The sequence below is a fragment of the Mytilus trossulus genome, chromosome 3 (assembly GCF_036588685.1).
Source record: "Mytilus trossulus isolate FHL-02 chromosome 3, PNRI_Mtr1.1.1.hap1, whole genome shotgun sequence".
NCBI lineage: Eukaryota > Metazoa > Mollusca > Bivalvia > Mytilida > Mytilidae > Mytilus > Mytilus trossulus.
In genome coordinates this window covers 21,696,891-21,713,097 of record NC_086375.1, presented here as the reverse complement: position 1 = coordinate 21,713,097, position 16,207 = coordinate 21,696,891, and the positions used below count along the sequence as shown (strand labels likewise).

The 16,207-nt window shown below is 30.0% G+C and overlaps 1 protein-coding gene across 1 annotated transcript; it reads left to right on the top strand.

Annotated features, from left to right (window-relative positions):
- The first annotated feature begins 461 nt into the window (after positions 1–461).
- On the top strand, positions 462–13,068 carry LOC134710402 (GTP-binding protein 2-like). Its single transcript, XM_063570757.1, has 12 exons — positions 462–671; positions 4,054–4,080; positions 4,561–4,745; positions 5,435–5,546; positions 5,716–5,913; positions 6,126–6,300; positions 6,721–6,937; positions 7,461–7,596; positions 8,075–8,133; positions 8,622–8,793; positions 9,412–9,576; positions 9,874–13,068. The coding sequence occupies exons 1-12, from the start codon at positions 606–608 to the stop codon at positions 10,084–10,086; spliced, it is 1,725 nt and encodes a 574-aa protein (XP_063426827.1). The 5' UTR covers positions 462–605; the 3' UTR covers positions 10,087–13,068.
- The last annotated feature ends 3,139 nt before the right edge of the window (positions 13,069–16,207 follow it).

Below are 16,207 nucleotides of genomic sequence, written 5' to 3'. Positions count from 1 at the left end.
AAAATTTGTAAAAATCTCTAAGAAAAACATCACTTTTACAGGAAAAACCTTTCAATTGTTTTACAAACATTTGAGATACTATTTTTATTTGTTTTTTTTGTTATGTTGTTCACATCAGAGACATATAATACAATGGCATTTTTGTATTATATGTCTCTGTTCACATGCTATATAATGGCAATACAGATTTGAACAGAAATCCCTGTTCAAAACTATGATTTAGTAAATCCTTGACTATATCTTGCCTCTATTTTTTTTACCTTTAATTTAAATGTTGGTATGAATGTGAAAATAATAAAGTTCGAATGTGTGTGCGAGTATCTATAAATATTTTTAATCACAGCCTTGATAATAGGAATGTTACGTCAGAGACATAATGTCTCTGGTTACGTATACCTGGCTATATCATGTATATATATACATCCGTAAAACGGAAATTCCCGACACCGATTTGATATTATTGTTGCCACAGCTGATGCAATATGGCGCACAGAAAGGAAATCTTTTTGTGGCCAATTAAACATCGAACAATATCTCTCATAACTGTATAGAAATCTTGTTATGTCGACGTTCATCATATTATATATATAATTAACTAACTGAAGATGTTAGAAATGGATCACCATCACCACGGAATAGAGAGCGATATGTCAAATTCGTTGCCACCGGAGGTTTGTTTTGGTTTCGTTTTAGCCTGTCAATAGTTCATGACGTTGTATTATGTCAATATGATACAGTAAAATGCATTTTTATTTTTGGCACTTGTTTTACGTATTAAGTTTTAAGTATACTTCGTTTATTTGGCTACCTTTAAGGCTTTTACACGCATATAGAAGATCAAATCAAATGCATCAACAGAGGTCAACATATGCCAGTCCAGGTTGTTGTAATTATGAACTTTAACAAATAACTTCAAAAGAATCATTTCACCTCATCCTATTTGTCTCCAATTACTGGACATCACACACATTCCCATTTAATTTTAACATAAAAGTGTAGCAAAATTTATATAAAAAACTTTCTTTTTATGGATAAATTATGTAAGATTATAAAAAAGTTCATTTTATTAGCTGGTTTTGAGCTGAGACTACTATAACACATGTGTTATAGTAGTCTCAGTTTTGAGTAACTGTATTTATATTTTTTTAAACAGTTATACATGCATGGAAAGTTTGTTCTTGAAAATTTAAACTACATAAGGTGTAAGAACATACTATTCGAAATTCCAGCATGGCTTAGCTTCAGAATTAAGAGATAGTGCAAGACACAAGTCATAGGCCTGATTTATAATCTAACATCCTGCATCATCTGTACAGCATGCACTAAATATTTTTTATCTTTGATCTTTTATTGTAAATAGACATTACCAGCACCTACATGTACAATGTACATAACGTACAAGTATTGAGTACTTATACTGAGTTTAATTACATGTACTACTCGTATATCATAGAAGAAGAAGAAGTACAAATGTATACATGTATATACTTGATCTCTAAAATATCTCTGCTGGGACATACATGTAGCATTAAATTTCAAATTAAAATTAAATTTTATATTAAGTCAAAAGAATGAAATTACTTGTCCATAATACAAAACAATGTACAATGTATAGATATAGTAATAGCAAAATTGGTTTGATTTAATGTTAAAAAAAAATTGTTAAACTCCCAGATTGTATTACTGATCATTTGCATACATGTGATGGACTGTGAAACTCAGATCAGGAGATTTGGAAATTTTGGTCAGGAGATTAGGACTCAGATCAGGAGGTTTTTTATCGACATAAATTTTGTCGTAAATGTAACCATATGAAGTAGAAATTGTGTTTTTTCTACAAATTGTAATATGTTTAAAGTACCCTTATGGTCCCTTATTGCCTTTCAATTTGAATAAAATAAAATATTAAGAAAAATCTGTTTCCTGTTTTAAAAAATAGTTTTGTTTTGTTTTTGATAAATGATTGTTCACTGCTTGCAAATAAATCATTATATTTATCTATCTTATCTGTATAGATTTTTATACGACCGCAAATTTTGATTATTCATGTCTCCATCTCCTTATCATTGGTAAATGTATAGACAAATAAGAAAGAAATAAGCTCTACATGTTTGTTTGCAACATCATAAATAAATTAAAAAAATAACAAACACTAACAGTAGTACTGAATGGCTTTTAAGCATTATGAAAGTCATATTTGTAGAAAACTTAAAAAGACATAAACATTGTAAAATGTTTTGCTATTTCTAGCTTACACAATAAAATCTTGTATATTCTAACATCTACAATTCTCAAACCCAAGGTTTTATAATCCCAATTAAACTAACTAAAACTTTAAATTAGAACTTTAATTAGTCTAAATGTACATATTTGTCCGTTTATAAATTTATAAATTATTAAGAAACTAAGGTTTCAACTCCCTCAGGCAAAGTTGGCTTTAGATGAATTTGGCTATTTATTTTAGGTATTTTTGACATACAGCTCTTCAACGGTTTCGGTACTTATACATCTTTGGATTTCAAATGTTTGGCTTTGAGCGTTCCTGATGAAGGTAAATCCAGAAAAGCGCTTCGGACGCAAGAAATTAATAACGTGTTGTTTTCAATATTGTATATTCCGGTCATATTCAATAAACAGATTTATAATATAAACTTCAATTTAATCCATAAAAGAAGGTCTAGATTGCTAAAATAATTTATAAATTTATATTTTTTTATTTGTCCAAAAACATTTAAATTCATTTAATCAACATCCTTTTATGATTATTTGATTAAAATATTAATCATTTATAGTCTTTTTACAATTTACATCTTTAAAAGCAAAATAACTGAAAACAGGATAAAACAAAGGGAAGTAACAAAAATGTATTTCAATATTCCCAATACACATCGTTTTTATAACACAACGGCAGTTAGTCAGAGGTAAACATCGTTGATTACAAGTATGTTTGACACCCCAGCTGTCAAGTGAAGCCAATTAATTATACATCTTCTTTGATGTACAGGTAAAATTTAACACAGGTGTCAATTACACCCGTACAGTAGTAAGAAATGATCAAATATGGCGTCTGAAAATTTTCATTCATGAAATATTTCATACACGGGAGTTTTTTCTCCTAAACGGGAGGACGGGAGTAGACCCCTGAAAACGGGAGTTTTGTACTCCCGTCGGGAGGTTCACATGTATGCATTTGACAAATCGTCGCTGTTATGCAAAAACCTCGTATCTCAATTTTTTGCGGAAATCTTTTTATCGATTATTAAGAATTAAATATGTATGTTCCACTGAATGCGAAAATATCTGATCTTCTAACCAATCATTAACCCGAATTCTGACAAGTGACGAAAAAGTGTAGTCGGATTGGTGAGACATTTTGTTGTGCGAAAATATCATATCTCAAAAGAAAAAAAAGATGGCACTAGCAGCTGAGATTATAACAGGTACAGTTTTGTCAATTTTTTGTCTAATATATTATGTTTAGCTTAGAAATAATGAAAAGCTTTGAAAATACAATATAGGTGCAGAAATTTTTGCTCGCCTTGGTAATTGATTGGTTAGAAGATACGATATTTTTGCATACATTGGAACATAAATATTTAATTCTAAATAATCGATAAAAAAAAATCAGTTTTTATTGCCTGGTGTAAAATTATGAAAACCTTAGATACGAGGTTTTTGCATAACAGCGACGAAATATTTTAAGCATACTTTCCCCCCAAAAATGGATTTATAGTTTTGGAAGCAAAACTTATTGGTGATTAACTCAGAAAAGCATAAATACTGTAGTGTAAACACTTTGTAATTATTAAGTTACAGTTACTGTGACCTAGGACAATTTTATGTGTATTAGTAATTGACTTTTGGTACAATTTTAATGTGTATTAGCTGATTCACCATTCTTTGCATACAAAAAGTAATTGGCTTTCAATTTCTAAAAACTAGACGGTAGATGATGTAAAAAAATTCATTGAAAGATCTCAACATAGTGTGTGAAGTAAAAAGTTCCTATATTTTCCTTGAGGTATTTTATAAACTTTTTTTCTACTATTTCAGGTTGAAGAAGGAAACATTGAATACAAGGTATTTACTTTTTACAGTTGTTTATCTTTCTTTCAATAGACAAGTAATCGTGCTTACTTCCTCATTTATGATTTAAACTTTGGTCTTTTTAGAATGATCTGTTATGTTCAGTGATTTCCTTCGTTACAATAATTCCAACTACGTGTATATTGATTTAAAAGAAGGTTCAAAGTTAAGGTCAATAGCATCTAAGGTTATTCAAGTGTTAGATAAATTTGAAAATATATAAGTAAAACATATATAGAAAATTACAAAAGTTTATGAGAATTTATCAAAATTCATGTTACAATTAAATTATGTCAAATACTGAATCAATGATAAGACATGTAAGAGTCTAAAGTCCACTATCTATGTTGAAGAACCACTGGTGGCCTTCTGCTGTTTTCTGCTCTTTGTTCGAGTTGTTGTTTCTTTAACACATTTCCAATTTCCATTCTCAATTTTATAAAATGATAAGGAAATAAGGTGATTATTTTACAGTTAAAATTAGTGAATCCAACTGAATCCCGACTAGAGCATTTGATAACTCAGATGAAATGGAGGCTAGAAGAAGGAGAAGGGGAGGCAATCTATGAGATTGGTGTAGAAGATAATGGATTGTTAGCAGGATTGACCAAACCAGAGTTAGACAAGTCAATGGAAACATTACAAACCATGGCATTAAGGTTAGAATCTTCTTTTAAAAAAATGAATATTTATAGATTATCAAATTTTCTACACGTTAATAACTTGAATTACAAGTCATGAGCTTAAATGTGAATTATTCACTTTGTTTCAAGTGGCTGAAACTTTATGATATCTCTGGTAGAAGACTTGATTATCTGTTTATCGATCTAGTACACACAAGTCCCACACTGAACACATACATGTATCATATTAACAGATTGTTTTAAAATATTGTAAAATTGGTTCATTGTAATAATATATAGACATAGAAAGATGTGGTATGAGTGCCAATGAGACAACTGTCCATCCAAGTAATAATTTATAAAAGTAAACCATTATAGGTCAAGGTATGGCCTTCAACACAGAGCCTTGGCTCAAACCAAACAGCAAACTATAAAGGGCCCCAAAAATTACTAGTGTAAAACCATTCAAATGGGAAAACCAATGGTCTAATCTATATAGAAACAAAAAGCATGAATATGCACTAAATGTATGGTCAACAAAATAAAGAATATGCCTGACATAATAAAAACAATATTATTTTGAAGATTAAGATATACCAATACTTTATTTATCAAATACCAGGAAAATATTTTAATTCTCTCCTTGAAAGTTGAAGAATGTCATGAACAAAACCTTGAATTCAGATTTACATTGAATTAAAGTTTATTTATGAATATATTTTTAGGCTAGGTGCCTCAACTTCAATATTAAGAGAAAGAACAATAGATGCAGAAGGGGGAGAAAATCCAAGGCATGCTTTAGAAATTTTAGTCAGAAAAGTTCCAGAAGACCAACAGGTATAATTTAATTCTTGACTATATCAAATTCCAGTCTGTAAGAAAAATATTGTTAAATAAATATTCAGTTGAATGATTTTTGCTCAGAAATATGATTAAAGAAATGACAATTTATTGCATACTTTGCTGCAGCAAACATAATAGTTGTTTGAACTTTTGCCTTTTGTAGTTTATTGATTTGAGACTAGCAGTCCTTGGGAATGTAGATGCTGGAAAGAGTACGCTACTTGGCGTATTAACTCAGGGAGAATTAGACAATGGACGAGGGAGAGCAAGACTAAATCTGTTCCGTCATTTACATGAAATACAGTCTGGAAGGACATCCAGTATAAGTCATGAGATTCTGGGTTTTAATGGAAAAGGGGAGGTAACTATTGGATTGATTAAGTGTTCAACATTACTTTGCTTTCCACTATAATGGAAAAAAAGTATTGAATTCTTAAATACTTCATCACATTTACAGATAAGTTTCTATAAATCAGGTTATAATTATTATGCATTATGAAGTACTCAAACACATTTCTTAATTTTTATATTTGTTTAGAATATTTAGACTAACTGTTATAATCTTTATTTCAGATTATAAACTACAGCGAGTCAAGAACAGTGGAAGAAATTTGTGAAAACTCCACCAAACTTATAACATTGATAGACTTAGCTGGACATCATAAATATCTCAAAACCACCATCTTTGGATTGACTGGTTATGCTCCAGATTTTGCCATGCTTGTTGTTAGTGCAAATACTGGGCTAGGTAAGATAACACACAAACATCTGCTTGTTTCATTACAGTTTCACTTTATAAGGGTATCATAGATTACTATCCATTGATAAGGCAGAATGAAAATTGTTATGTGCATATAATATTTACAACTTGAAAGAGATGTTTAACTGTTGTCAAGTATGCTTTTAAATGATCCATAATTGACTTGTGTTTAAATGATATCAATGCACTCTGGTTTACAAGTGTGGAGTACACTAAGTGTTATTATAGATGAACAATTAATTTTCTCCAGTTTTTTTTTCACCAGTCATTGACTATCATTAATGTACAAATACTGAGGAGTCATTCATGTTTGTGGCGGTTTAAATTTAATTTCAAATAAAATTGTACTTCAAGAAATATCCAATAGATATTAAATGACCCCACTTTACATTTTTTGTTTGTTTTCAGCTGGTACAACCAAAGAACACTTAGGATTTACATTAGCTTTAAAAGTGCCAGTATTTGTAGTTGTAACAAAAATAGACAAATGTAGAAGATTTGTGTTAGAAAGGACAGTTAGTCAACTGGAAAAAATATTAAAATCTCCTGGTTGTAAAAAAGTTCCTTTAAGGATTAAATCTGACGACGATGCCATTACTGCTGCTACTAATTTTGATTCTGACACGTAAGTAACCAGATTTGTAAAACAAATATTTTTCAACTGAATTAATAAAGACATGTTCCCTCTCTTTCAAAACACATCCTATCAAATTGAGACATTTGACATTTTTATGCCCTTGCAATAGTGAACAGGGCATTAAGGTTTGCCCTTGTATTGTTGGTCTAAACATCTGTTTGCACATTTGTATTTCACTAAATTCATTGGTTACCATTCTCTTATTTAAGTTTGCCTCAATAAAATGTTCATACTTATACACAATGCTTACTACCATAAAACACAGATCAAGTACATTTTGGGTAGCATCACTTTCACCATTCTTGAGTAATGTCCCTCTATAACTTTATATGCAAGCCAAGGCATTTTTACATTCCCCATTTATTTCAATCTTTACATGCATTATATATTTGTTTCTTTATAAGAAAATTCTATATTTCTACCCCACTTACTTTAAAACATGTGGAAAATTAATTTTAATCATCATGATATTACTATTAAATAATTTTATTTTATCATATATTTTTTTCAGAATCACACCAATATTTACAGTGTCCAGTGTAACTGGTAAACACTTAGATCTGCTGACTAAATTCCTCAATGTTCTCCCACCAATGAAAAATGTTCAAGAAAGAGAAAAGTTAAAACAACATCATACAGAATATCAGGTACATATGTCGTAACGTTTTTTCCCTGGCATATATGTGTTATCATCATAGCAGTTAAGCAACTTTGTATACTGCAGATTAATTTATTTTCGTGGATACCAGTCTTCGTGGATTCCGGAAATCTTGCATTTGAATTGAAATCAATTTTTGATAATTTTGCATACATTCCTTTAGAAAATGTGTAATTCTTGAATGTTTGAATGCATGGTTCCTTAAGTACCAATGAAATCCTCAAAAATTAATATCCAATAAATATTATTGAATCCACAATATCTACTTGAAAAATTCAATGATCAGATAGTATCAGACAAGATTTTGAATATCATTTTATTATTAATTATGGTTAACTCAAAGGTTATGAGTTTTAGAAACTAGATGCTTTTGAAATTTTTGTTTTCTTCTAGTAAAGACTGTAACATAGTATGTATAAATTCACTTGTATGAAAATTTGTTTTGACTGATCTTTTATTGTTTGCAGATTGACTGTATGTTCTCAGTACCAGGGGTTGGAACTGTGGTTGGTGGTACTATACACAGGTAAGAAATTGGTATAACTTTGATGGATATATTTGAAAGTATAAAACAAAAGTGAAAGAGACTGACTTCCTTGTATTCTGATTATCAAAACTTTCACAAATTAAAGTTAAGTCACAAAAATCCAACACAAACACCAATATATCACTAAGCAAGCATTTTAAACAACAAAAAATTGACAAATTGTAATGAATTTTGTACCATATGGCAGTTGTTGGGTGAAAAGATCAAGTTACAACTAAATTATTTTGTACATGGATTAAAAAGTATGTCTTATTTTGATATAAAATTGAGAATAGAAATGGAAATGTGTCAATGAGACAACCCAACCAATGAGTGAAAAAACCAAAGGCCACAATGGGTCTTCAACACAGCAAGTACATTGTGCACCCAAAGGCGTAATTCAGCTTGTAAAATTACAATTTGTTGTTGCTTATTGCATTGATATTTCATTTATAACAGGAATTAGGTACATTTGTATATTATTATAGGGGTTCCATAAAAGAAGGGGAAGCTTTACAATTAGGACCATTAGAAGATGGATCATTTACCAAAGTTTATGTGAAGTCTGTATATAGAAATAGACTCCCTTGTCGCTTGATACAGGCAGGACAAACTGCAACTGTTGCTCTAAACAATGTTAAAAGAGAAGTCCTCAGGAAGGTAATTTGTATAGACATATAAGCTCTACATTGACATCTTATTACCTTTAAAATATGTCAGTGTATAGAATATCTTTTAATACTTGATTTTACCACTAACAGGAATTTCCATACAGCTATAGAAAGAATGTTTACATTGAATCAAAAGATCTTTGCCATGCTCAAATATATGAAAAAAAAATGAAAAAAAATAGAAAGTTCTTTAGAAGAAAAAGCCATCAATAGTTTAACTCCTGTATCAGACAAAAGTGTTTGACTCATCCATAGTTGAGTCTGTTATCATAAATTTAAATTTCATTAAATGCAATTTGAGATTTCGACTCATCATGGGATAAAAAGCATTGATAAAACTGGAAATTTATCAGGACAAAGAAATGACACTGTTTCAAGATTTGTCTGTTGTTCAGTGTAAACCAACAAAACAAAAACTAGAACTACACACAAAACTCATATTATAAATTACCAAATAAACATATCAATATGGTACACCCACATTTATGATTTAAAGAATATTGAAATTCTTCAGATAATAAAGATCTGAATTTCAATAGTTATGTATTGATATATGATCTTAAACTCATTAGTTGAGTACAAGTTACTGACATCTATTATATTACAGGGTATGGTACTACTAAGTCCTGAAGTACAGCCATCAGTATGTTACCAGTTTGAGGCTGATGTTTTCTTATTATTCCATACAAACAAAATAACTATAGGATTTGAAACAACTTTATATGTTGGAAGTGTTTGTCAGATCTGCAGAATAGAAAAGATATATCAAAAGGTAAAACTAAACGTTTCATGTAAAATAATTAGAAATGATAGGACAAAAGGTCTGGTGATTTAAAAAAGAACATTTTTAAAAAAAATATACAGTTAACTATCTAAAGAATGAAAAATTAGAACAAACATATAAGTAGAAGAAGCTTAAATTAAATACAAAATATTCTAAGGTACAACTTACTGAAATAGTAAGTTAGAATTAGAATTAAAGAGAAGATGAAAGAAGTAATTTAACAAGTTTATCCTAAAAGAAATATTTCTGTATGTTTCACAATGAAATTTTGTTTTCATTTTACAGGATTCTATAAGGACAAGTGAGAAAGCTCAAGTCCTGTTCAAATTTATAAAACAGCCAGAACATATAACTGTAGGATCAAAGCTCTTGTTTAGACAAGGTGTAACCAAGGGGATGGGAGAAGTTATCAAGATATACTCTATACTAGATGATAATTCTAACACCTCCACCGACGAGACAGAGAACCGAATGTTTGTGGATAAACAGAACAGCTGATGTTAAATATATTTAGAATATAAAGTTAGGATAGACATTGTACTTAAGTATGTCAACTTAATGAGTTTTATTTAAGATTTTTATTGATAACCTCGTAAGCTGTGTTGCTTGAGTAAATCTTTTTTATAGGTTTTATACTAAATTTTGTTTATGAGAAATAAAACCTGCTCTGTTTCAGGGAATAATCATTTAAGTGTTTGAGCAAATATTGATGTTGTAAAATCCTGTAGTCAGATGTTAATATTCTCTTTTTGGAAAGTTGATTCACTCTTATCATGTGATTTAGTTTTGGTATTGGTTGTACGTCAGGTTTTATTATATTTAAGTAAACAATTATTTTATTTAGGGACGTCTCGTTAATTTTTGCTGTGATATATTTTTTTAGGTTTAAATTTTTATCCTGTAGAAAGATATTATTTTTCATTTTATCACTGGAGATATCAGTCAATGAATGAAAGTTATATTAAATAGTTGAGTAAGGATTTGGTGACTTTTTTGTCAATTGACAATTTTTCTTTGAACTAGTGGAGAAGTCAAACAAAAATAATACATCACTGCTTCATGTGTTCTACATTGCACTGTATTTCTTATAAGTTTATGTAGTTTTTATTGGTTCATTTGAGGTATCTATTTTTCGTGCTTGACTGGAACATTATCTAATCTTTCTTAGACTAGTTTTTTATTGCCAATTTTTGCGAGAATTTTTGTTGTTGTCCATCTACCAACTGGAATATTCATTAAAGGCAGTGTTATTATTATTTTTTTTTTTAATTATTGCTTTAAAACAAGGGTATAACTTAGAACTATGAAAAGTAGAAGTAATTAGATGTTTAAGCAAGAACTAAATCTGTTAGTGTGGGATTAGGAAAGTTAAAAGTCTCATTGTTACTTGCATTTACTATGTTGTTTTTTTTGTTTTAGAGAAAGTCTCTAATGTGTAATAGTATGTTACAATAGATAATTATTTTCAGCTGTCAGCTGTCTATTTATTAGATAAGTTGCCTGAAATTAAATTGATCATTTCTGACTTTGTTTCCTATTTATAAAAAAATGCATTGGGAAATGTTTCCTATTTATAAAAAAATGCATTGGGAAACAACAGCTTGGTAGAACAAACTATATCCTTGCCTTTTCAAACCTTACCAAAAAAGCATGTTTTCATTAATTTTTATTGCATAATCATATACTTTGCAATCTCTTTTTAACCATAAATGCTTAACATTTTGATGAAGTAAAAATGATTGTCAAATCCTACAGATTATACCATTCTGATTCCATTTACTTTTTGATAGACAGGGATACAGTTTGTTTTATCTGTGTTATGCTTCCCATTGCCAAAGTATTTAAGATTTGAAACAAAGTCAGTATTTTGAAAATGGATAATTGTTGCAACCAGTTTCATAATAACGTAATACATCAAACTTTCATTATTTGTTTCATTAAGCAATATTTATCATGGAAAATATGGAATGTAGTTTAAAAAATGTATAATGTGTAAATATTGATCTCAATATGTGTGAATGAAAATAAGAATGCAGAAATTCCTCATCTTTTTAAGAAATACACAATGGTACTTTTTGATAAACTTAAGAAAAAAAATGATTTGACAGACTTATAATTCAGATTGCTTGTTGACCTGAACAAATATAGACAAATTATATTTTCTGAGTTATAACTCGGAAGGGCAGCTAATAACTCTATAGACGTAATTTTCTCGGTTACATTTAGCTGTATCTTTCAAAAGCCATCAATAAAGTAAAAAATGAATAACACAATTTTTTTGAAAAGGAATTTAAGATGAAGGATGAGAAAATGAATATATTTTATGTTCAAAACATAATTTGTGTACTAGTATGCTAATTAAACCAAAATGTGTGAAAATGAGTTCTATAAATACACAATGTGTGTTGGTGAGTTCTATAAATACACAATGTGTGTTGGTGAGTTCTGTTTGTTTGTTTGATCATGTTATCAGTGTATTGAATATTGCACAACAATTATATAAATGGCAATTGTGTATGTATGTATTTATATGTACAGAGTTTTGTTTAGTTATTGCATATTTTTGTTTTTAGATACTGTGACTTAAAACCAGTTATATTTATGTTTCATTTAAATTTATCACTGTTTCATTTAAATTTATCACTCTTTCATTTGGATTGCTATTGGTTTAGTGCCATTCTGAGATTTTCAAGGTGTATGTGCACCAAGATTTTAACTGTTCAACAAAATGCATATTTTCTCTCAACATAATGAAAAATTTGTCAAAACAGAAATGAATTTTCGAACTGTCCTCAAAATAATTGAATCCACAGTATAATGCCAAATGCATTTTATGCCCATAAAATCCTTTTAGATTTAGTGTTATATCCATTAGATTTCATCAGTGGTTAACATTTTTTTTAAAGTGTTGTTTATGGTATAAACAACTTAATTGCCAATGCAAGATTGATTTCAGTGTGTATAGCTTTATAAAATTTTATTCATCGATTTATTTACCAATCACCTATTTTGATTTTGGTGTGCCCTCATTTTGAAGTAAGAAAATAATACTTAGTTCTTTGATATGCAGTATACATGAAATGAAAACCAGTATTAAGAAGTACACACAAACCAGATTATTATCTTGATATTGCATTTCGTATATGAAACTTCTTATTTTTGTAACTAAACATTGGATAACTGTAGTGATACTGTTAGATATAAATTTTTAGAACTTTCTTACAAATTTTCAATGTGTTTACCCTCAAGTTTTCATTTATGGATGCAAAATATTTTATTTATAATTTATTTATTTGATGTGCCTTAATTTCAACATGTTATAATTTTAATCTTATGTTTCTCTGCAATGAGAAAATACAAATTATGTTTGGCATTAACCATGTTCTATTATAGCAAATTTTCAATTAATTTTTAGCTTGTTTTATTTTAATTTGACCATTTAAGTTTGATCTTTGTTGAAGTAAACTTGTTAAAGAGTTACTAGTAGATGTTATTATTCTGCCTCAGTTTGGTCCAGATTTCAATATTCTTGAATGGGTCATTTATCTTTTTGGATATGTCCATTGTCTTTGATCTTCTTTTATTGGTTCAGCAACAGCTTAAATAAGCTTTTGTGGGTATAAATAAGATAAAAATATTTGGTGAATAGGATCCTTGCAAGATCTGCATTACATCAGACAGGGTTCACCTGGCACGGACCTCGTTTCATGGATCATTGTTCAAGGTTGAAATTTTCATGATTTGGTCTGTAATGTCAATGATTGAAAGGTGTAAATTTCAATATGGCATGTTTTTTCCTACATTTACCTCATTTTCATGATTGGTTGGTCAATGTTGAGTTTTTGTGGTTTGGTCCTTTTCTAAGATACTGTTGGAATTAGGTCAACTCTTTTTGGTGTCTGGAATTATTGAACTGGTGTACATGTTAGGTTTCTTTTGACCTAAACTTAACTTTTATGCTTCATTGGTTTGGTACTTTCCTCAGATACTATATTTGGTGTACAAAATGATTGTAAGAAATCCATATCATATGTCCTCAGCCTCATTTTCCTGGTTCAGTGGTAAATGATTAGTTTTCTTTGTCTCAAGTTTTTGATGAAATAGGGCATGATTATGTTGCATCAAAAATTGTAAGGTGTTCAGATCTGACTGGCTTGGTTATTTGACCTTGACCTTAACGTAATATGAATATTTATTCAAAAGGGAATCTGGATATGGTGAAAATAGACTGCAATCTCACAAAGTAATAGGAAAAAGTCCTTAGTTATTGCATGGGTAACACAAAAGATTAATGTAACTTTCTGTGATACCAGTATACCCTATTTTGGATTGGGTACTTATAATGGTTCACGTTGGATCCGACAAATGTTGTCTTGAGAAATATAAAACTCCCTTTGTCAGAATTCTATATTTTATTTAACATCAACTTCACACATTTGACTCACTCACTATCCGCATCATGCCGTCTGCACTAAAGACCCGAGTATTTTTTTCTTTATTTCACACAGCCTTTAGCTGCTGTTCTTGTAGCCCAGCTGGTCCATCTGAGTTATGTTTGTTCTGTCTCTACAGTCCGTCTCTGTGTTTTTTGGAACGTCCAACTTTCCTTTTTCCCTCTGGTTTCAATGTCAGCGCAACAGAACAAATACTGTTGGTTTCCATCCTTAGTAAATGGCCATCTCCAACGTCATTCTATAATGTGATCACTTAGGTTCTTTGTTCCAGCTCTTCAGTGGATGTTTTCGTTTGATATAGTATTGGGCAATCTTCAAAATTTGCAGTATCTGTCTAAGCCATCTATTTTGGAAGGTGTTCAATTTTTGTTTGTCTTCTTCAGTTGTTTTCAAGGTTTCACAGTGGGACTTATATGACAAAGCTGTTAAATAACCTGACCTTTGTTTTAAATGACAGTACTGATGAACTCTATATTTTGTTATCCTGCTGAATGGCCTTAAGCTTTCTTGAACCTTTTGTGCATGTCATTGTCACAGCCACCTTTTGTTATACGTGTACCTATACATTGTATCACCTTTAGGTAAGTAAAGGTATCGATATCCTCTAAGTCTTTCTTGTTTATCCTCATCGGGTTGTTATTTATATCTTCCTATATCTATTTATTTGCATTACTTTTGTTTTAAATGTGTTTAACTTTAGTCCTATTTTGCTGGCATTTTCTTCAAGTTTAATTGTTTTCTGTTGTATTAGTTTTGAATTTGGACGATATGAGTACTAGGTCGTCTGCCAAAATCAAGGTCTTCTAGTTTGGTTATAAATTTCCATCTAATTCCTGTTTCATAACCTTTAATTGTTTGCCTCATGAAATGGCCCACTCAAATGAATTGTAAAAGAGCTTTTTAACTGGTATGTGGTAAATAATATACCGCTATTTGAAAGTCATTAATCGATTGAGAAAAAAACAAATCCAAATTGTAAAGTAAAACCGATGGAAACACATCAACTAAAAGAGTAAACAACGAAATAACGGAAAACTTCAAGTTTTTATCTGTCATTTCATACTTTTGCAAACAGTTAATTTATATAAAAAAATGTACCATAGAATTGATGTTCATGTCAACAACTAAGTGCTGACTAACCACAGCATAAAAAGGTACACGTAAAACATCCTAGAGGCATAAGCTTTCCCTCTGGATGAAATCAAATGCCTTTTCAAAATCTATAAAGTGGATGTATAAAGCTAAATTTCATTCAGAACATTGTTCTTTGGTGTTTCTTAAAGTGAAAAGTGAAGAGTTGTTCGGGTGGATTTTACATAGATAAAGTAAGTCGAATAATAAAAAAGCAAAATGTCTAAATGAGGATATTAAATTTGGTTGCCTTTTTTGTGCCTCTTTGATACATTTGTTTGTTTTTATAGTGATTAAGATGATAACGCAATGTTCACTGCTGAACCCCTTTTTTATACGACCGCAAAAATTGAAAAAATTTCGTTGTATATTGCTATCACATTGGCGTCGTCGTCGTCCGAATACTTTTAGTTTTCGCACTCTAACTTTAGTAAAAGTGAATAGAAATCTATGACACAAGGTTTATGACCACAAAAGGAAGGTTGGGATTGATTTTGGGAGTTTTGATCCCAATATTTTAGGAATTAGGGGCCAAAAAGGGCCCAAACAAGCATTTTCTTGGTTTTCGCACAATAACTTTAGTTTAAGTAAATAGAAATCTATGAAACTTTGACACAAGGTTTATGACTACAAAAGGAAGGTTGGGATTGATTTAGGGAGTTTTGGTTCCAACAGTTTAGGAAAAAGGGGCCAAAAAAGGGCCCAAATAAGCATAATTCTTGGTTTTTGCACCATAACTTTAGTATAAGTAAATAGAAATCTATGAAATTTAAACACAAGGTTTATGACCATAAAAGGAAGGTAGGTATTGATTTTGGGAGTTTTGGTCCCAACAGTTTAGGAATAAGGGGCCCAAAGGGTCCAAAATTAAACTTTGTTTGATTTCATCAAAAATTAAATAATTGAGGTTCTTTGATATGCCGAATCTAATTGTGTATGTAAATTCTTAATTTTTGGTCCTGTTTTCAAATTGGTCAACATTAAGGTCCAAAACTAAACTAAGTTTGATTTTGAGAAAAATTAAAATCCTTGGG